Raw genomic sequence first — 22,010 nt, 5'->3', positions numbered from 1 at the left:
GCCTTAAACCGAAACCCTGAAATTACATCTGGGCTGTGCTGCTTGCAATATAGTACTTTGTTCCCCTGCCCTTGCACCCGTGAGACTGTGTGCCTGATTCCCCTACCTAGGGTCAGCTGCTGCATCACCCCACCTCCGAAAGTTCCCGAAATGACTTGCCTTGGCAGATGGCTCTGCCCTTTAATTAGCCATTCAGTTCCTGCTTCCCCTCATTTAATATCAGGAAGTGTCCATGTGTTTCATCCCCTTCCCCCTCTTGGACATAGTGCCTTCCTACTATTCTTTTCCCATTTTGTACTTTTGTTTGGTGCTTTTCCCTTCAGTGTGTTATCGGAATCCAATCTGGGGATTTTGCCAAGTTGTCTGAATATTTTATCTCCATATGTGGTATCTCACTTCGTTTTTAAACCCTCCTTTTTTGGTATGAATGCACATACTCTCTATGAGCTATTTTAGGACCCAGCATCATTAAGAGACAAGATTAGTGTGGTCTGCAAATCTACCATAACTTGAAGAAGTCTTCATACTTCACTCTCTTAGCCACATTAATCAATACTCAGTGAGAGTTATAATGTCAATGATATAACCCTGCATATTGTAGAAGTCCTGTTTTTGATGTGAGGATGACTGATGATCTTTCCCCACAGTAGATCTACCCTTCTCATTGGGACTTGCTTGACTAACATAGATTTAAATTATTTTGCATCCCTCATCATAGGCAAATTCATTGGTGAATGGACAATAGCCAGGAAGGAAGAGGAAGTCAAGTGGAAGATTAAAGAAAATCACAATGAATAATCTTCAAGCTGATAAATAAGAAGTGACTATAGCACCACTTTGGTTAGGTACTTTGGCAATGTGTACACTGGTGTATTTTCAAGATAATGGCTATCTTCTTAGTTCCATGTAACTAGTCATGTTATGTTCTGAGTTTTCTGCTGCCCTTTTCCCACTATATACAATCTTATCTGTCCCTCCTACCAATGAACAGGAAGTATATCTGATTCCAGAGTTTCTGGCTCAGTTATGATTCTATAAGGAGATTGGCATCTCTCAATTAGCCCTGCAGGGGAAAGCATTAGAGAACAACGATGCACTAAGCTGCATGGCACTAATTCTGAGTCCAGCAAGATTTCAAAGAATTAAGAGGGAACTGGAGCTGTAAAAAAAATTTCAATAGGGAGATGAACTTTCAGCCTTAGAGCTCCAAATAAAGAATAAGATATAGATAATAGATGAGAGGAAGGAGGACATTCCAAGTAAGCAAGTGCATCAGTATAAGCAAAGGTTCTAGAAGTAGCAATAAGCATGTAATGAGAGAGTGGGCATGAATGCTAGGAGCAGAGAATGAGTTTTGGTGAGAATAAGAAAGAAGGGTGAATTCGTAGGATAAACATCGGAGAGGTAATGGAAGAAATGAAGAAGGTAGTGAAGAGGAAAATGTGGTTGAATAGTATATCAACAAAATCGGACAAAAATTGACTATTAGGAAGAATTTGACTTTTGGCCATTTCCCAGGTTCAATGGAGTACATATATTTCGCTCCAAAACATGACCTTTCCTAACATCTTCTGTGCAGCTTTTTCAGAGTAATAAATTAGTTATCTTGGTAACCATGGATACCTTTATAATTAAAGCTCTCTTTTTCTTGATCACTGGGAGAATGAACTTTGTTATGAATCATGTACATTGCATTTAGGTAGATGAGGTGGTGCACTAGACTGGTTTGTGAGATACGAGAGCTCCCAGAACCAGGCAGTGGAACCTCAAAACTTCATGGATGTTAAAGATGCCATATGAATGTACTGTAGGGCACATTCATGATGGGTACATTCACTTCCAACCCAAAAGAAAATTCTCAGACCTGCCCCAGTTTCTTCTCTACAAATGGGTTAAGTGGCTTGTCTAAGGTCTCCTAGCTATAAGCGGTAGACGAGCATCCAGGGCCAAGCATTCTCTCCCCAAAAGAGCGCTGGGGGTTTTGTTTGTTATTTTAATGATAACATGGTGAGGGCACCTCAGGTCATGTCTAGGGAGTGTTTTGTGTTCTGTAAGAGACTAGGAAATTGTTCACATATTTCTCTTATAGTATTCCCATGCTTTTTATAGGACAACAAATTTTAACTCTCTCCTCTCTACTACAGCTTTGTATAAGATTGGCTTAAATGAATTGCTTGTCAAGTTAAAAGTTAATCCTATTTCAGGATCTTTTCCTCATGACATTTGTGTGTTTTGTGGGAACTGCCCTTCTTTAACTCTTCAGAATCAAACTGAAATATTCCAAATTTAAATCTGTCAACAGTTCTTCCTTTTCTGTATCTTTAGTGATTTCTCAGAACATTGCTATTTATAGCAGCAAGTAAACTGTAGTCTATCGCTCATTTGTCTAGAACTTAATTAAAAGTCTCTAAGTGGATATTTCCCTGGCAGTCCAGTGGTTAAGACTCCAAGCTTCCAGTGTACAGGCTGTGGGTTCAATCCCTAGCCGGGGAACGAAGATCACACATGTCACGTGGCACAGCCAGAAAAAAAAGTGTCTGAGGGAGAGAACACAGACTTAGGTGGACATTCCCTAGGAGGATCTGACTCTTTCCAGGTACTTTTAAGGTGACACTGACTCATTAAATTGAATTTTACTTTTCTTCCAAACTTAGAAATTTCTTCTTCCTTACAGCTTTAAGATCTGGGTCTTTCTGTATTTCATTTTCTCTTTCTTCTCCTTCTCCTCTGCCTCCTCCCTTCCTTCCTCCCTTCATTTTCTTCCTCTTTCCCTTCAAGGAATGATTAAAAGGAAGAGACCACCTAAGCTTACCAGGCAAGAATTATAAAAAATAAGGGAGCAATATAATAAATTTAGAGAGTTGAGAAAGATCAAATGAAATGGAAAAAGAACTAATTGAGTTGAGAAAGGTAAGAAAGAAACATGGTGTACCCTGGCTGGAGGCACTCATCTGGAACAGAAAAGTAGGGAGCGTTGGAAGTTAGGAAAGTCTTGGGATGGCTTTTTCCCTACTCCAGCCACCAGGCATCACTGCTACAGCTTGGTTGCTGCCTGGAGTTGTCCACAGTGGGGAAGGGGAGGAGAGACGCAGTGGGCAGTTATTCTGTACAGGATGTCTGCTAGACATATGTTTGAGTGGCTTGAAGTCTTTACTGGAACAAAGACAAAGATAAATAAATAACTGAACCTGAACCTATCCGGGTGTTTGTCCCTATATGTTTAAATAGTCTGTGACTCGTTTTAAATGGAATCCAAACACAGAGCAAGATTTAGATGGCAATTTTATTGCCCTTGGCTTGGCCTTGAGGACTGATTTTGAGCTTTCTGCCCGAAAATAAGCTCAGAATGAACTAGAAGTTCCTTTATCCTTAAAAACAGAAATAATTGTGGATCTGCTTTGGCCTTCCTGGGGAAAAAAGGCAACATGGAAAGAGTTAGAAGTTGTTTGGTAAAGAGTCATTGTGTCAGCTGCTCTGATGAGGTAGGACAGAACCTTCAGGAAATGAATTGCATGGTACACATGCAATTCGAGGTAATTCTGGCAGTGAAACTGCTTGTCAATGGAGTATGTGGGATGGTGGTTCTTTAGAGTGGGGGAGGGGTGCAGTGTTGGATCTGCCACCACATCAGCCCCAAATGTCTTCACCATCCTACACTTCCATACAAGTCACGTCCACCTGGTATCTCTGTGGGTCAACATTTGTTCAAGGATGTTTGAAATAGCAAGGGTTTTCATAAATGTTGTGCAGGGAACTGTTCCTAATGGTTCCTCCTTTGCCTCTCCACCCCATCAACTCAACAGGAGTCAGTGAGTAATACAGATTTTCATGGTATAGAATTCTTGTAGAATTCTAGGCATGGCCTGGTAGCAGAATTGACAAATTCTGGTCTGAATATTCACTCAGCCCATTCACCTGAGGTTGGATATATATTCAGAGTTGGGAGAGAGAGGGGGTGGGAACTCACAGCATGATTTGTCTTCATCTGAATGCGCTGGGGATGGCTCTTATTCAAAGTATTTCTGCGTAGGGCTTCCCTTGTGGCTCAACTGGTAAAGAATCTGCCAGCAATGCGGGAGACCTGGGTTCGATCCCTGGATTGGGAAGATATGCTGGAGAAGGAAAAGCTACCCTCTCCAGTATTCTGGCCTAGAGAATTCCATGGACTATATAGTCCATGGGGTCACAAAGAGTTGAACATAACTGAGCAACTTTCACTTTAAGATGTTTTTAAAGAATTTTTGCTCCTCCTGAAATGTTCTACCTCTTGGAATAAGGACAGAATTGAAGGGAGATGGATATAATGGATCTAGCCTCCATTCAGTGCTTTAGTTTTAATACAGTTATTTCTAAATCATACCATGGTTGTTGGTACAAGGATAAATGCAATGGAACTGAGTAGAGAGTCCAGAAATAGACTCATATATATATAAGCAATGATTTACTTCATAGGCACCACTTACCGTAGGAAAAATGACAGTCTTTTCAACAAATGATGCCAAAGCAGTTGGTTGTCTTTTAGGGAGGGGTGATGAACTTTTACCTCTACTTCCTACCATTAGTTCAGTTCAGTTCAGTCACTCAGTCGTGTCCGACTCTTTGCGACCCCATGAACCGCAGTACGCCAGGCCTCCCTGTCCATCACCAACTCCTGGAGTCCACTGAAACCCATGTCCATTGAGTCGGTGATGCCATCCAACCATCTCGTCCTCTGTCGTCCCCTTCTCCTCTTGCCCTCAATCTTTCCCAGCATCAGGGTCTTTTCAAATGAGTCAGCTCTTCACATCAGGTGGCCAAGAATTGGAGTTTCAGCTTCAACATCAGTCCTTCCAATGAACACCCAGGACTGACCTCCATTAGGATGGACCGATTGGATCTCCTTGCAGTCCAAGGGATTCTCAAGAGTCTTCTCCAACACCACAGTTCAAAAGCATTAACTCTTTGGCACTCAGCTTTCTTTATAGTCCAACTCTCACATCCTGACCACTGGAAAAACCATAGCCTTGACTAGACGAACCTTTGTTGGCAAAGTAATGTCTCTGCTTTTTAATATGCTGTCTAGGTTGGTCATAACTTTCCTTCCAAGGAGTAAGCATCTTTTAATTTCATGGCCGCAATCATCATCTGCAGTGATTTTGGAGCCCCCCAAAATAAAGTCTGACACTGTTTCCATTGTTTCCCCATCTATTTGCCAGGAAGTGATGTGACTGGATGCTATGATCTTAGTTTTCTGAAAGTTTTCTTAAAGTTGAGCTTTAAGCCAACTTTTTCACTTTCCTCTTTCACTTTCATCAAGAGGCTCTTTAGTTCTTCTTCACTTTCTGCCATAAGGGTGGTGTCATCTGCATATCTGAGGTTATTGCTATTTCTCCCAGCAATCTTGACCAGCTTGTGCTTCCTCCAGCCCAGCATTTCTCATGATGTACTCTGCATACAAGTTAAATAAGCAGGGTGACAATATACAGCCTTGACCAGTCTGTTGTTCCATGTCCAGTTCTAACTGTTGCTCCCTGACCTGCATACAGGTCTCTCAAGAGGCAGGTCAGGTGGTCTGGTACACAACAATTAATTCAAGATGGACCAAAACCTAAATATGAAAGGTAAACCTATGGAGCTTGTAGAAGAAAACAGGAGATCTTCATGGGCTTGGTCTGGGCCAAAAACAAAAAATCTAACAGAACACAAAAAGCATCAATCATAAACGAAATATTTGATACACTGGACTATATTAAAACTAAGGACATCTTAGTTTTAAAATTAGGCTGTTAGAGAATCCATAGCATGTCTTCAAGACATGTGACAGAAAATCAGGCTAGATTTCTTCCATGTGGGCTCCAGAAACTGCCTTGGCTAAGACCAATGACCCTGCTCCTTGCTCCATCTATAGAGAAGTGGCTGCAAGTTGAAATAAGTGGCTTGTTGCAAGGCTGAGGCACTCGAATCTCACAGGAATCTTGCATTCCTCATGTGGTTTTGCTACGTGAGAGGCAGCTTTGTTCCAGGTCCCCTCCAATCTCTGAACACTGGAGCATTCTTCTCAGAACACTCCCTTGAGATCCCCTGAGCTTTGAGGTTGTCCCGCCAAGTCTGTGTGGGAAGGACAGAGCCTCACGGGGCCCTCAGGCTTGAGCCAGATCCACTGTATGGTGTCCAAGTTCTTTGGGTCCCAGGGCCCTAGAGGGAGCCCAAGATGCAGTGAGGGGCCTTGTGTTGGTGAGGACAGACGAGGAAGCATCAGAAACAGAGCCAGCAGTACACACAAACGCAGCCCCACTGTACTCACCGTGTCCACGTTAGCCACAGAAAAGACTAAGACCCCTGGCCAAGAGACATTCTTCCTTTCAGACCTAGGCTTTAGAGGGAAGGAAGCAAGAAATATATTTAGAGCTTTCAAAACTATGTTTTGCCTATTCTTACAAAGGGAAAAAATAAAACTACCCTGAGGGATTTTTTAAAAATCAGCTTTCAGTACTTGAGATGAGTGGGAAAACTCTTACATGCTGTTGTCATTTCCTTTCTGTTTCAAGAAATTAATTGTGGGCTGGAAATAGCCTGTTGCAAGAGGGGAGACTTCGTGCCCTTTGAATGCAGATTATGCCAGAAAACTTTCCAGGCCCCAAGGGAAGGTTGTCCCTTTCCCAGGACTCTGATGCAAGATGTCCCTGCAGTTAGATTCTTTATTCAGCTCCAAGACCCAAAGCAGTGGACAGCTGAAATTCAGAGGGAATAATTAACTCATTCTTTGAAGAAATGGCCTCGAGCTTTGACTTTGGGCCAGGTTTGGTTCTGGAAGTACTGTACTGTCACCCCGGGATTACAGGCTCCTTCCCTCTAACGTGGACTCTCTCAGGCGCCTGGGGCTGTGCCCTGTGAATTAACAGTGGAGCGCATTTGCAAAAATCTTCTGAGACTTTTTTTTTCTTCCATTATCCAAAGAGTAAAGATTGGCTGTTGTCCCCGCCTCTCCAAACAGAAATACTAGTATATAAAAAGGAAAAACATTAAATATTTTGGGAGTTCACTATATTAATTGGAAAGTTGCAGATAAGCAAAACAGCTGGTAAGTTAAAACTCATTTAAGCGTGAATCACAGGAGAAGAAAATTTTGTAAGCAATAAATTTTTCTTCCTAATTGTTTTCTGACTGTCCAGATGTATGCATCACCGAAGTATAGCTTAAAATCCTGCTGGTGGCTGAGGGAAGCTAGTCTGGTCTTTGAAAGTAACTTCAGATAACCAACGGAGGGGACAGTCTCCCAAACAGAATCAAGTATTTACTTCTAGTAATACTTGCAGATTTCTAGCGTGCTGATGGATGTTAAAGACTGTTTAAAAACGTGGTTTGGCTTTGTGCCCCCTCCCATAGGTCCTTCCATCGTGACGCCCCCCAAGGACATCTGGAATGTCACTGGTGCCCAGGTGTATTTGAGCTGCGAGGTCATCGGAATCCCCACCCCTGTCCTCATCTGGAACAAGGTCAGTGGCAGAGACTTCAGGAAGACACCCTAGACTGACCAGTGAGTAGTTACACTGCATAGGAGAGTAATGGCCTGAAACCCTCAGCCTGTGAAGGCTTTCCCACAGTCTTCCAGACACCAGTCCTGTGTCTTATCAAATGACTTCTCTGACATCTGGAATAGTCCCTGTTGTGCTCTTGTTAGCAGTCCCCAAGCACCAAGCCTCATGGGCTGGAGGAACTGTGATGCTGGGCACACACCCCACCCTCTGAGTGCGTGTGTGTGTGGCCCAGTATAACATAGTGGTTAAGGTTGTGAGTTCCTTAGGTGGGCTGGCTGAGTTCTAAGTCAGGGTTTCTCGGCATCAGCACTACTGGCATTTTGAGCCAGATGGTTCTTTGTTGCCAGGGCTGCCCTGTGCACTGTAAGTAGTTTTGCAGCGTCCCTGGCTTCTACCCGCTAGATGCCAGGAGCATGTGTGCATTCTCGCATGTGTGCACACACACGCACACACACACACACACTCCACTGTGACAGTTAAAAATGCCTCCAGACATTATCAAATGTTCCCTGGGGAGGAGGTCACCCTAGACCTCAATTTTTCCACTGTGTGATGAACATAGCTTGGAATTCTTGTAAAGATTACATAGGAAGTCACCCAGCTAAATCACTGGTGCTCAGGAGCGATGTTAGCTACTCTTCCTGAAAATGTTTCCCTTTGAAGAGCGTTATCTTGTATATGAGTGTTACCTTCACATATGAAAGACAACAAATTTCTTGCCCGCCTGTAGAAGGGAAGAGAAAAGATTGGCCAAATCAGTTGATACTTTAACACTTCACAGTCATAACGTACATTACTTTACATTAGTGCTCTTATACTTTTGACTTGTTTAAACCTCACAGCAGTCTGTGGAGTATATATCATCAAGCTCATGCTAACAAAAGGGAAATATTGTTTCAGGTGAGAGGCGTAGCCAGAAGCCCCTTTGCAGCTGGTTTGCTTCTCCAGCAAGCTTTGAAATGGATGATGTCTGCCCTGATTATTTGATTTGCTTGGTGTCTGAACAGAGGAGCAACTTCTGGAACTCCAGGAGTGATTGTGGCTCCCATAGTCAGAACTCTTTCTGTTGCAAGTTGTAGAAACTCGCTTCACACTAGTTTAGGGAACAACAACAACAAAAACTGGGGTGGGGGAGAGGGCATCTGAGTCCAGGTGCCCAGTGGGGTCAGAACTCCAACTCTTGGCTCTTTGTTCTCAGTGTAGGGCATCTCATTTTCTCCTTGTGCTTCAGAAAGATTCCTCCTTGCTGTAGGCGACAATTGTCGCCAGCAACTCCAAAGACCTCAGAGGAAAGAGGGTATCCCCGTGCTACTTTGTAAAATTCCCACTGAAGGACTCTGACCCAGGTTGGGTCACCTGCTAACCGCTGGCTCCCCCGTGTGGCCAGATGGGTGTGGCGCCCTCATGGAGCCTTGTTGGAGCAGAACAAGGGTGACCCCAGAACCTGCCTGGGGTAGGGGTAGGCAGAGGTGTCAGAAGCTGTGCTACAAGCTGCCCTTTACAGCTGAAATTTCTCTAAACGGAGGGATGAAATTTTACCTCAGCAAACTACTTTTTTAAAGGGAAGGCAGGAGCAGTGAAGAGCATAAACTCAGCTGATGGATGTATTCCTCTTGGCCTTCAGTGAAAGCTGCTGGTGCTCCTTCATTGCTTATTTGGAGGTTTCTGGTTTGTTCCAGGGGGTGAAGAGGTAAAGAACAACTTTTTAAAAGAATTCCCGTAAAAAGCTCTGTGCAGCTCTCTAAGGATCACACATTGAGAAGCCAGGGTGACCCAGGTGTCATGAAAGATCTTGACAAGACCCAACATCATGACAGATCTTGGCGGAGAGGAGTTCAGTCCTTTGTCTACCCGTCCTTGCAGCTAACATACCCACACACAGGGAGCAAATTAGCCTCAGGAATCTTTTCCTTTAAACTTTGAGATCCTCTGGGATTGATCCCTTGGATCCCTTGAGGGCTTGTCAACTGGAGGAGTTCTGGGGGAGGGTGGGAATGGATGGAGTGGGAGCGAGGAGAAAGAAACAGAAAAAATTTTTTTTTCTATAGACCTTCCAAAACAAACAAAAACCCTACTTCTAGGTTCTGCTGATTTTCTTCTATCTTCATAATGTAATTTGCACATGCATGACCTAAAGCAGTGTTGTTCAAACTATAGACCATGACCCATCAGTGAGTCTTGAATTTAATGTAGAGATCACAACCAGTCTTTTCTTAAAGACTAAAAAGTAGAACAGAAAATACCTTAGGTAAAGGCACATTTAGTAAAGGTATTTCTTATTTATTTATGTGTGGTTACAGTCTTTGTTGCTGCACACAGGCTTTCTCTAGTTGCAGTGAGTCAGGGGTTACTCTTCGTTGAGATGCACAGGCTTCTTGGGGTAGCTTCTCTTGTTGGGGAGCACAGGTCCTAGGCGCACAGGCTCCAGTAGTTGCAGCACGCAGGCTCAGCACTTGTGGCACATGGATTGTAGTTGCTCTGAGGCATATGGGATCTTCCTGGATCACGGATCCAACCCATGTCCCCTGCATCGGCAGGTGGATTCTTATCCACTGTACCACCAGGGAAGTAAAGGTATTTCATAAAACTTTTCTTCTGTATATTCCAGATAGCAATGCAAAACATGTTCCTTACTATGGGCCATGTCAGAGCACTTTGAGAGTCACTGGCCTAAAGAATTAAACAGGCCATTTGTTTTCTCCTCCACTCCCCTTGTAACCAGCCTGTTACAGATTTATATTTAAGCCTATACAGATTTATATTTAAGATCACCTGTCAAATCCAATTTAAGCATGGAACTGCTTTTTGGACATAAATGAATCTTAGAATCCTCTCTTGTTAAACTGAGGTTCCAAGAAGGTAGTGTGTCTTTCTTGCTCAAAGATTCTTAGCAGCAGCAGAACTGACAGGATGACTGTTCTCTCTGAGACCCTCTGGCTACAGTGACAGTTCTGTGGCAGGCCCAGCCTGGTGAGTGGCCTGTGCTATTCTGACCAGTACCTATCGTGTGACCTTAACAAGCCCCATACATATATATTAAAAAAAAAAAAAAACTCCTGGGATTGGCATATATACTACTATGTATAAAATGGGCTTCCCTGGTGGTTCAGACCATGAAGAATCCACCTGCAGCGCAGGAGACCTGGATTCAATCCCTAGGTTGGGAAGATCCCCTGGAGGAGGGCATGGCAACCCACTCCAGTATTCTTTCCTGGAGAATCCCCATGGACAGAGGAGCCTGGCAGGCTACAGTCCATGGGGTCACAAAGAGTTGGACACGGCTGACGGACTAAGCACAGCACAGTATGTGTGAAATAGATAACTAACAAGACCCCACTGTATAGCACAGGGAATTCTACTCAGTGCTCAGTGGTGACCTAAATGGGAAGGCGATATTAAAAAGAGGGAATATATGTATACATATAGCTAATTCACTTTGCTGTACAGTGAAAAATAACAACATTGTAAAGCAAATGTTGTCATTGTGTTCGGCTCTGTGACCCCATGGACTACCGCCCGCCAGGCTTCCCTGTCCTCCACTGTCTCCTGGAGTTTGCTCTATAATGAGCAGCTATACTCCAATAAAAACTTTTTTATTAAAAAAAAAAAACAAAAGCCCCAGCCTACAAAGATTACAAGAGCCATATTTTGAAATGGGGACATGAACTGAAAAGGCTGTATTTACCTTAACTCTGGTAAGTCAGAGGGATGCTTACAGGGAAGGTGAGAGACCAGAATTCTTTCCAAACATTTAGATGTTTCCAAGATTAAGAGGCTTTCTATTCCATTCTTTTCCTGCCTGAACATTTTTTCAGATTAGGGCTCATGACCTCTAAGAATATTCTTTTTTCAGTTAAAAAAAAAAAAAGAGTGATTGTTAAAGGAGAAACGATCCAAAGATGTTCATAATGTCCTCCACCTCCATCCACTCCTTGAAATAACCAATATGAACTTTTTATCTTAAAGTGAAGAGGAACTAAAAAGCCTCTTGATGAAAGTGAAAGTGGAGAGTGAAAAAGTTGGCTTAAAGCTCAACATTCAGAAAACGAAGATCATGGCATCCGGTCCCACCACTTCATGGGAAATAGATGGGGAAACAGTGGAAACAGTGTCAGACTTTATTTTTCTGGGCTCCAAAATCACTACAGATGGTGACTGCAGCCATGAAATTAAAATACGCTTACTCCTTGGAAGGAAAGTTATGACCAACCTAGATAGCATATTCAAAAGCAGAGACATTACTTTGCCAACCAAGGTTCGTCTAGTCAAGGCTATGGTTTTTCCTGTGGTCATGTATGGATGTGAGAGTTGGACTGTGAAGAAGGCTGAGCGCCAAAGAATTGATGCTTTTGAACTGTGGTGTTGGAAAAGACTCTTGAGAGTCCCTTGGACTGCAAGGAGATCCAACCAGTCCATTCTGAAGGAGATCAGCCCTGGGATTTCTTTGAAAGGAATGATGCTAAAGCTGAAACTCCAGTACTTTGGCCACCTCATGCGAAGAGCTGACTCATTGGAAAAGACTCTGATGCTGGGAGGGATTGGGGGCAGGAGGAGAAGGGGACGACAGAGGATGAGATGGCTGGATGGCATCACTGACTCGATGGACGTGAGTCTGAGTGAACTCCGGGAGTTGGTGATGGACAGGGAGGCCTGGCGTGCTGCGATTCATGGGGTTGCAAAGAGTCGGACACGACTGAGTGACTGATCTGATCTGATATTCCTATTCATGTCCATATGTATACAAACACATATTCCTAGGGTATGGGTTGAAATGAGAATAAAGTTTGCAATTACTCTGAAATTGTTTTTTTCAAGAAATATTTCATAGGCATCCCTCCAGGCCTGCTTCTCAAGGACTATATAATATTCCAACTGTGGGTGTTCCATAGTTATTAAACACAATTTCTGTGTTTCCAACTTTTTATCACCTTAAATAAATATCACCTTAAATATTTGAGTATACATATCCTACATGCAACTGACTTTTTTTCCCTATAGGATAGATTCCCCCAAAGATACATGATTAGGTCAAAAGATTTATTTTAGTCTTAATAGACATTGTCAGAATATTTTCTTTTAAAAAACATTTTACCACCTGATTTTAATAATTATGAAAATGTTAAACCTGTTGGAGGCACTGTACCTTTTGAGAGAACTCCTTAGTACCCTCAATACAATAAACATTTCTTATCTGCAGTGTCTTATGCATTCTGCTAGTGTCATTGGTTCCTGTCTTCAAGGAATTCCGTCTGGTTTCTTTCCAAGTGAAGTATAGTTGATTTACAACGTTGTGTTAATTTCTGCTATACAGCAAAGTGATTCAGTTATAGATACATATTTTTTTTTACATTCTTTTCCATTACGGTTTATCATAGGGTACTGAATATTATTATCTGTGCTATACAGTAGGACCTTGCTGTTTATCCATTCAGTATGCATTAATAGCTTAACATCTGCTCATCCCAACTTCCCACTCCATACCTCCACAAACCCCTTCCCCTCTTTACATCCGCAAGTCTGTTCTCTCTGTCTGTCAGCCTCTTTCTGTTTTGTATTAATAGATGGGTTCATTTGTGCCATGTTGGATTCCACATGTGAATGGTACCATATGGTGTTTCTCTTTCTGCTTTACTTTACTTGGTATGACAATCTCTAGATCCATCCATGTTACTGCAGATGGCATTATTTTGTTCTTTTTATGGCTGAGTAGTATTCCACTGTATACAAGTCCACATCTTCTTTATCCATTCATCTGTCAATGGATATTTCGTTGTTTCCATCTCTTGGATATTGTGAATAATGCTATGAACACAGGGGTGCATGTATCTCTTTGGATTATAGTTTTGTTTGGATATATATCCAGGAGTGGGATTGCTGAATCACAAATTAAAATTCTAGTTTTCTGAGGAAACTGCATACTGTGTTCCATAGTGGCTGCACCAGCTAACATTCTCACCAACAGTGTAGGAGGGTTCCCTTTTCTCCACATCCTCTCCAGCATTTGTTATTTGTAGAGTTTTTAATGATGGCCACTCTGACTGGTGTGAGGTGATACCTACCATTGTAGTTCTGATTTGCATTTCTCTAATAATTAGTAATGTTGAGTATCTTTTCATGTGCCTATTACCATTTGTATTTCTTTGGAGAAATGTCTATTTAGGTCTTACCACTTTTCGATTGAATTGGGGTTTTTTTTGTTGTTGTTAAGTTGTACGAGCTGTTTGTATATATTTTAGTGTATGGGGAGAGGGTATATTCTAAATTCATTGATTTACGTGAGGCTATCCAACTTTCCCAGTACCACTTGTTGAGAAGACTGCTTTTCACATTGTGTATTTTTGCCTCCTTTGTCAAATAGTAACTAACCACGGGCGTGTGGGTTTATTTCTGTGCTGTTCCATTGATCCATGGCTGTTTTTGTGTCAGTATCATGCTGTTTTGATTACTGTAGCTTTGTAGTGTTGTCTGAAGCCTTGGAGGGTTATGCCTCCTGCTTTTTTCTTCAAGACTGCTTTGACAATTCTGGGCCTTTAATGGTTCCATATAAATTTGAGGATTACTTGTTCCAGTTCTGTGAAAAATAGGTAATTTTTCTGTCATGGGTAATATGATAGGGATTGCATTCAATCTGTAGATTGCTTTGAGTAGTATGGCCATTTTAACATTAAATTCTCCAGTCCAAGAACATGAGTTGAGTGAGTTAAAGTTGTTCAAACGTGTCTGACTCTTTTCCACCTCATGGACTATACAGCCTGCCAGGCTCCTCTGTCCATGGAGTTCTCCAGGCACAAATACTGGAGTGGGTAACCATTCCCTTCTCCAGGGGATCTTTCCATGTCCTTGAACCATCTTCAGTTTTCTTTATTGTTTTACAGTTCTCAGAATATGTCTTTCACATCCTTGCCCAGGTTAATTTCTAAGGGTTTTATTTTGGGGGATGCAATTTTGAAAGGCTTTTTTTTTTTTTTTTTTGCATTCTCTTTCAGTATTTCATTGTTAATGTCAAGAAATGTAACTGATTTCTGTATGTTATTCTTGTATCCCGCTGAATTCATTTATCAGTGCTAGTAGTTTTCTGGAATTGTTAGGGTTTTCTATATACAGAATCATGCCATCTGAATATAATGACAATTTTACCGCTTCCACTTGGATTATCTTTTTTCTTGTCTGATTGCTGTGGTGTCAGATTACTTTCTAAATTCATTGTAGCAGTTCACCCTCCCCCTCCGCAATGTATGGGTATCATTTCCCTGCATACTCACCAGCACTGAATATTACCCCTTTTTAGTTTTGTTAATGAGGAGTAGAAGTATCATTTCATTATTGCTTTTATTTCCTTGACTACATTGAAAATATTTTCATATTTAGATTTTCTTTTTATATGAGTTATCTGTTTGTAGCCTTTACTCTTTTTTCCACGGGGTTGATTCTTATTATCATTTTGTGGTTTTTTTGCACATTCGGGATAATGACCCTTTGTCATGTATTACAGATTCTTTTCCTAGACAACCATTTTGTCTTTTGTTTACAGTAGCTGTGGAGCTGAAAATTATTATAGTTATAGATTCTATTTCATCATAAAGTTCTGAAACTTCACCAGAAAGGCACAGCAAATATGTTCTAAGCTGCATAAAAGATCCCTGAAAGTCAGTGAATGCTTGAACATCAACCTGTAGGAATCAGACTAATGCATAATTCTGCAGTCATTGGCACTTTTTTCTTAGTTATTGCTTGTTACAGCTAAAATACAACTGGAGAGGGCTGAGATGACTTCCTGGGTCTCCCTCTCCTCTGGTTCTCCTCCTAGTTGAGTCTGTGGTGAGCAGTGACTTCTAGGCAGTTTTTTCTGCTGTACAAACCTCCAGTCCATACACATATGTAGAACTTTTGTCAGCCCAGCCTGCATCTTTTTCTCAAACTGAAAATGTATTTATCAACAAGTTCCCCTTACATAAGTAATGTGGTAAAGGAGTTTGCTGTATAAAAATTTTCCATGTAAAAATTCTTTGTACTTCTTTCTGTATGTTTTCTACATGGTATAAAACATTTACAATATGTTAAATATGAGTTCTGTTGAATATAGGTATTCATTTTCCAATCAAGTACTTAAAAGTTTCTTGGTACAGAGTGAGTCATTAATTGGCAGAGAACACTATTTACTGAGAGCTACATGAGCTGAGGAGAATCAGCTCAGTTGCCAAGATTCACTATTTGATGCAGTAGTATTTTTCTGCTTTGGTCACATACAAAATCCTTAAAGAATTCTGAATATCAAGACTAGAGACGTATTACTTTAACCACTGAATCAAATTAATACTTAAAACCATTATTTAAAACCATTTTTAAGTAACTGCTTCAAAATCTGCACTAGTATAAACCATTTATGCCAGCTACTTGGGGAAGAGAAGGGGAAAAGAAGCCTATTGAATTTATCTGCCTTTATAAAATTCATTTGAGAAAAATACAAAGATACCTAATTTTCTCTAATAGTGGCAAAATGGGGACTCTCAGGGGGAAAAAAGCAAACAGGTGAAAACCAGCCACTCCAGATCAGTAACGCCTAGGGTTTGTTTTTGTTTTTTTTAATAGAGTAGGAGTTAGCCTAGATTCCACATGGTGTACAGAGTGCCAAGCCCGGTGTCATGAAGCAGAAAAAATAAAAGGGTGGTTCTGATGCTGAGACAACAGCTTAGTAACTGTGTGGTGGCAATGGGCTCACAAGTAAGAGAAGCAACTCTGATGTAAAGTGTCCAAAAAAATTAGATACTATGGTCTAACTCAAGATTTGCTTAATTATAAGAGGAAAGGAAAACTACCTATTTGAGAATGTAAATCCATCTTTCTAATTACAAAGGTTAATAGCACTAAACATCAACCTAACTCTTATAGATGGCCTGGGATGGAAATAAACATTGCCTCGTGTATTCTTAGATATATATTTTTAAACCTACCGTTATCACAAGCCTTAAAATATTTATACTCTGTGTCTCAACAATTCTGCTTCTAGAAATTTATGCTAAATGCATATATATGGAGAGGTTATGGGTAAATTTTATTGTTTTGTGAATCTTTATATAATATTTTCAAAAGTTTATATAATGAACACGTATTAAAAGTTTGCCTTTTTAAATGAGGGGAGGAAAGTAGAAGTATTCACTAGTGGCCTCAAGCCAAGGAAACTGAGTTTTTTCTTCATCTTTCTGAACCTCATCATGACATGCACAGGTATACGCACCAAGTTTTGCTGTAAGAGAACAATGACAGCTTGTACTTGACAGGCATTTTTGCTCTCAGGCCTTTTAGTAAATCACTTGATGAACAAACCCTTAGCCCTCTGAACAAAGTGACGGTATTGGCTTTGGACTTATTTTCTATTGATGAGGCTGTTAGAGGAAGAGCTCCAGGAGTCGGGCTCTTACACAAGGTCCCAAGTATCAAACCTAAGGCGGTGACAGTTTGTCAAAATGGCATAGGGCACACAAGGCCCAACACTGACAAGCAGGATTTACAAGGGTGTGAGTGAATGATGGTAGCCAGTGGCAGGGAAGTATGAGTTTATATTCCCCAAGCATGCAAAAAAATACATTAATTTTAAATATACAAGCTTAGAGGAAGGAGTAAAAGAGAATGTATATTCTACGTAAGTATTTAGGAGAGAGTAACATGGAAACTGCTAGGCTTAATCCAGCTGGAAATTCTCATGTATACCCTGTGCAATTCTAGAAATACTGACCACTTCCAAGTTGATGATTCAGTGCAGAGAACTCAGACTATTCCCCTGCCTCCCCACTTTTTTTGCAGGTAAAAAGGGGTCACTATGGAGTTCAAAGAACAGAACTCTTGCCTGGTGACCGAGACAACCTGGCCATTCAGACCCGAGGTGGTCCAGAAAAGCATGAAGTTACTGGCTGGGTGCTGGTGAGTACCAAGAGCTGACAAATATTTCACTTAGAATTAAGACACAGCAAACCTGGTGAAGGTGCCTAATGTACTGCCAGGCTCAGAGTATTTGCCTGCTCTTCCACATCTCTATCGGAGAAGGCGATGGCACCCCACTCCAGTACTCTTGCCTGGAAAACCCCATGGACAGAGGAGCCTGGTGGGCTGCAGTCCATGGGGTCGCTAAGAGTTGGACACGACTGAGCGACTTCACTTTCATTCACTTTCATGCACTGGAGAAGGAAATGGCAACCCACTCCAGTGTTTTTGCCTGGAGAATCCCAGGGACAAGGGAGCCTGATGGGCTGCCGTCTATGGGGTCACACAGAGTCAGACACGACTGAAGTGACTTAGCAGCCACATCTCTTTAGAACAGTCTTACCACAGAGCAGCTGTTTCTCTTTCAGAGGAAACGTAAAAAAAAAAAACAAAAAAAAAAACAACAGCTGGAATTTATTAGGATGTTTTGGAAATAACCAAATAAATGAGAACCAATTTTTGCCCCCTAGGTGTTCAAAGCAAAAGGGAACTAAATGACCCAAGCATTATTTTTATCAGTTATTACTTTATTTTACTTGACCTTTGATAACCATGGACATGCAAGGCTAGTGTCCCTAGTTCTTAGATCACATACCTACACCAAGGTCTCCCTCAAACAAGGATATGTGCACCTAGCCTGTTTTTAACCTATGCAGTGATCTAAAGTTGTCCATGGCTTTTTCTCAGAGAAAGAATCCTCCTGGCAGAGCATTTGATAGCTACATAATTACTCCTAGCACAGGACTAGTACTATTTCTAGCAGTATCTTTGCCATGAACCCTCTTGGTCATGTTAGGAAACTTATGAAATGACTTAATTGAGGCCACTGGAAAAAGATGACCACCACAGAGAAACTGAAGATCTTTTTTTCTTTCACAGGTATCTCCTCTTAGTAAGGAAGATGCCGGAGAATATGAGTGCCATGCATCCAATTCCCAAGGACAGGCTTCAGCATCAGCAAAAATTACAGTGGTTGATGCCTTACATGAAATACCAGTGAAAAAAGGTAGGTAATATATCTCATAAGCATTTAAAAATGACTAGTGCTTTTGTTTGGGCTTTCCTATGGCTCAGGCAGTAAAAATTCTGCCTGCAATGTGGGAGACCTGGGTTTGATCCCTGGGTTGGGAAGATCCCCTGGAGAAGGGAATAGCAACCCATTCCAGTATTCTTGCCTGGAGAATCTCATGGACAGAGGAGCCTGGTGGGCTACAGTCCATGCGGTCGCAAAAGAGTCAGACACAACTGAGCGGCTAACATTTGTTTACTTAGTGCTTCTGTTTAATAAAGCACAGAACCAAGTATAAAAGTATCAGACAGCTCTTAATGAAATTCTGTTGATGTTAGGAATCCACAAGGGAACGGCATTAAGTATGTAATCAAAATTTAGAGTGCATGGCTCCAAAAGAACATTCAGTGGTTGATGGAATGCTATTACTATGACTTAGATGCTTTTACTTTATCTTACATGAAAGAGTCAAAACTCAAACCTGATTAGAATGGTTTATATTTCCCATAACTTTCTATCTTCACTGCATTTTCCTTGATGATGTGACTATTATATTAAATTCCAATTTAAAAGGAAATGATTTGTAGACAATTCTGGTCCTTCACTTTGAGCTTTTATAAGAAAAAACCTGAAAGAGTATATTGGCAGGTATTCAATTCTGTTCTGCCTCCATCCACTTCACTGTCAAAATCTTCCTCTTAAGCACCCATCCTGGCGGTATGAGAGTCATGCTACTTTCCATTTATATAGTTCTGTTAGACTGATGTCTGAACTGGTTTTTTTCTTAAGCTAAAAATAAAAACAAAATTTATTGTGAGCATTTGTAAAAACCATTCTATTGTGTGGACCACTCAGCTGTGGTATGAAAGGAAGAAATATAAAGTAAAGATGTGTTTGGTCAGATTCTTTTCAGCCAAGATGTGTAAAGCCAAGTGACGGAACGAACAGCAGTAGCTCAGAGGCATGTGTTTGAGCCTCAGCTCTGCCACTGATTATTCCACTTTCAATTCTGAATAAGAACTGGAAGACAAAGCAAAGTTCCTTAGTCTCTCTCTAGCTTATCTTGCTCATCTAAGAAATGTGCTTCTCCCAGTTCTATAATAAGGTCCCTCTCTTACAGATGGACCAGTACAAAAAAATCACCTTCCACATCTAAAAATCATATACAGGTAGTTCAAATTCAAAGAGCACTCCCACTGCCCACCATATCAAGTTATCCTCACACATTCTTTATCCCACATTTTAACATCTTCATTTATTGGGAAACACTACACTACCTCAAAATTAGAAAATAAAACCATATCCATATGTGTAACTAGTTTTTATCTTTTTTTTTTAAACAGGTGAAGGTGCTGAGCTGTAAACCTGCAGAATGTATTAGTCTGCATAGCTAAAAGTAGTCATGGGTAACTACAGCCTCCTGTTCTTGCCTAGTAACCAGTTTCTTTTCATCCAGTCCACTAACACTTTAGCTATATTCACTGATTTTACACAGTGAAATACGAAATTAAGATAACACACCAAGACTATCTACAAAAATTTATTGTCTATTTACAGAAGAAAAGCATGCGTATCATTAAAACAAATAAAATGTGTTTTCTCACAGCGCAGTACATTTTTGTTTAAAAAAAATTTTTGAAGCTGTATCACAGAAACAAGACACAAGGATTTTTTAAAAGAGCTAAACACTCATCATTCGAGGTGCAATACTCATGGACATGAGTTCCTGAAACAACAGTTTGCACGCATAAGGCATTCGAACCAAAGAGATCTGGGGAAGGAGAAAAAAGAGGTAATTAGCAAAGCTGTATTGAAGCAACCCCACTTCCCTACCCCAGGAAAAGTCAAAGACCTGGCACTAGAGGCGATGAACAAACGAGTGGGCTGCTAACACTCATCCTATCACCGTGGCCTATGGTGGCTCTTTCTCCTAACAGGCCTTGGTATTTTACCCTTTTTGTCAGACTTAATTTATATTCACCCTTCTCCATGAAAAGTTTTTAAAAAAAAAAACACACTCATTGTTTAAAATTCCTTGTACAAGACCTTATTATTTCCAAAAGATGAACAGCTTACAGAAATTACCACGCTAAAACTTAAATTAGTTTTTAGAAAAACAGAATTGATATCTTTTTCTTCATTTAAAACCAGGAATCTTACAGAAAAATGCTACCAAAATTGTGAAAACACCAATCTGTTCACCACACTAAATCTGCCTGGATGATGAGGCAAACATGGTTATATCCTGAATAGATAATAACTGCCAGGAATGTCTGTACATACCTGGGTTTTATTTCGGCAGCCCCTGCATTCGTATGTATGGGTCCTGGTGTTCGCAATTGCCATTATTCCACAAAGATTGCAAACGTGAACCTGATACGGATCTGACGCCTCAAACAACCTCTCCCTTAGAAACTGGGCTGCTCCATGCGCGATCTGACAGTCTCGTTCCATCTCTCCAAAACGCAAGCCACCATCACTATTACGGGAAGAAACAACAGGCTATTTCGTACTGGTTTTCTATTATCAATACCACTTTGACTAATGGCAAATATAAAAAGTAACATTAGTAAAGAATGGCGATGGCACCCCACTCCAGTACTCTTGCCTGGAGAACCCCATGGACGGAGGAGCCTGGTGGGCTGCAGTAAGAGTCAGACACGACTGAGCGACTTCACTTTCACTTTTCACTTTCTTGCATTGGAGAAGGAAATGGCAACCCACTCCAGTGTTCTTGCCTGGAGAATCCCAGGGACGGGGGAGCCTGGGGGGCTGCCGTCTATGGGGTCACACAGAGTCGGACACGACTGAAGCGACTTAGCAGTAAAGAATGAGAACTAGACTCCAATTTTTCTACTCTTGTCTTCTGTCAACATGGTTAGGAGGCTAAGAAGTCTACCAACTATTTGATGTGCACTAGAAGGTCCCCAAACAGAGTAAACACATTAATTTCTTAAGTATAGCATATACTTTTTCAAATAAAATACAATGACGTACAGAATAAAATCTTGTAACATTATCATTTAACTTATTCGAATTCATCTGTATGCTAAAAATGTAATAATAAAAGTTAATCTAAATAAAGTAGCTTCTCCACGAGTGAGACTCCCAAGCAATCAAACCTGAAACAATAAATGCACATTGGCACAAGTAATGGAAAGAACAGGTGAATCAGTCACAGGTTTCCCCAGCTTAGTAAGTGAAATGAAATGCATTGTTCTGATAGGCAGGCAAGTAGATGGTAATGGCTTCCTTAATATTCTTCTATATAAAAGATAAAGAATGGTTTCATGGGAATACACACACACACACACACACACACACACATATATATATATTAATAAAATACATATGATTAAAGAGCTTCTAATGATATTACCAAAAACAAAACACTTGGTCAGCTTTAGAGGATTCTAAGTAACTGACCCATCATTTTGAAAACTGGTAAATAAAAGCAAAGAATCAAGCATTTATCATGTCTTTTACTATATGAACTATGTCACCAG

General features: G+C 40.9%; 2 protein-coding genes across 2 annotated transcripts in view; one reads left to right on the top strand and one right to left on the bottom strand.

The window, feature by feature from the left end:
- IGFBP7 (insulin like growth factor binding protein 7) overlaps nt 1-20,109 on the top strand; it is a 77,776-nt gene extending 57,667 nt beyond the window's left edge. Inside the window, exons 2-5 of the mRNA XM_005899056.3 lie at nt 7,366-7,475; nt 17,319-17,435; nt 18,375-18,501; nt 19,848-20,109. Coding sequence (XP_005899118.2) covers nt 7,366-7,475; nt 17,319-17,435; nt 18,375-18,501; nt 19,848-19,867 — 374 coding nt within the window. The 3' untranslated portion in view covers nt 19,868-20,109. The remainder of the gene's footprint in view (nt 1-7,365; nt 7,476-17,318; nt 17,436-18,374; nt 18,502-19,847) is intronic.
- Nucleotides 20,029-22,010, bottom strand: part of POLR2B (RNA polymerase II subunit B) — a 45,754-nt gene continuing 43,772 nt past the window's right edge. The window contains exons 24-25 of the mRNA XM_005899033.2: nt 20,788-20,983; nt 20,029-20,275 (exon numbers count right to left, since the gene is read on the bottom strand). Of these exons, the coding sequence (XP_005899095.1) occupies nt 20,186-20,275; nt 20,788-20,983 (286 nt within the window). The 3' untranslated portion in view covers nt 20,029-20,185. The remainder of the gene's footprint in view (nt 20,276-20,787; nt 20,984-22,010) is intronic.

This window comes from Bos mutus, chromosome 6, assembly GCF_027580195.1.
Source record: "Bos mutus isolate GX-2022 chromosome 6, NWIPB_WYAK_1.1, whole genome shotgun sequence".
Lineage (NCBI taxonomy): Eukaryota > Metazoa > Chordata > Mammalia > Artiodactyla > Bovidae > Bos > Bos mutus.
The sequence above is the reverse complement of the archived record's forward strand: the minus strand, read 5'-3'. Positions and strand labels throughout refer to the sequence as shown.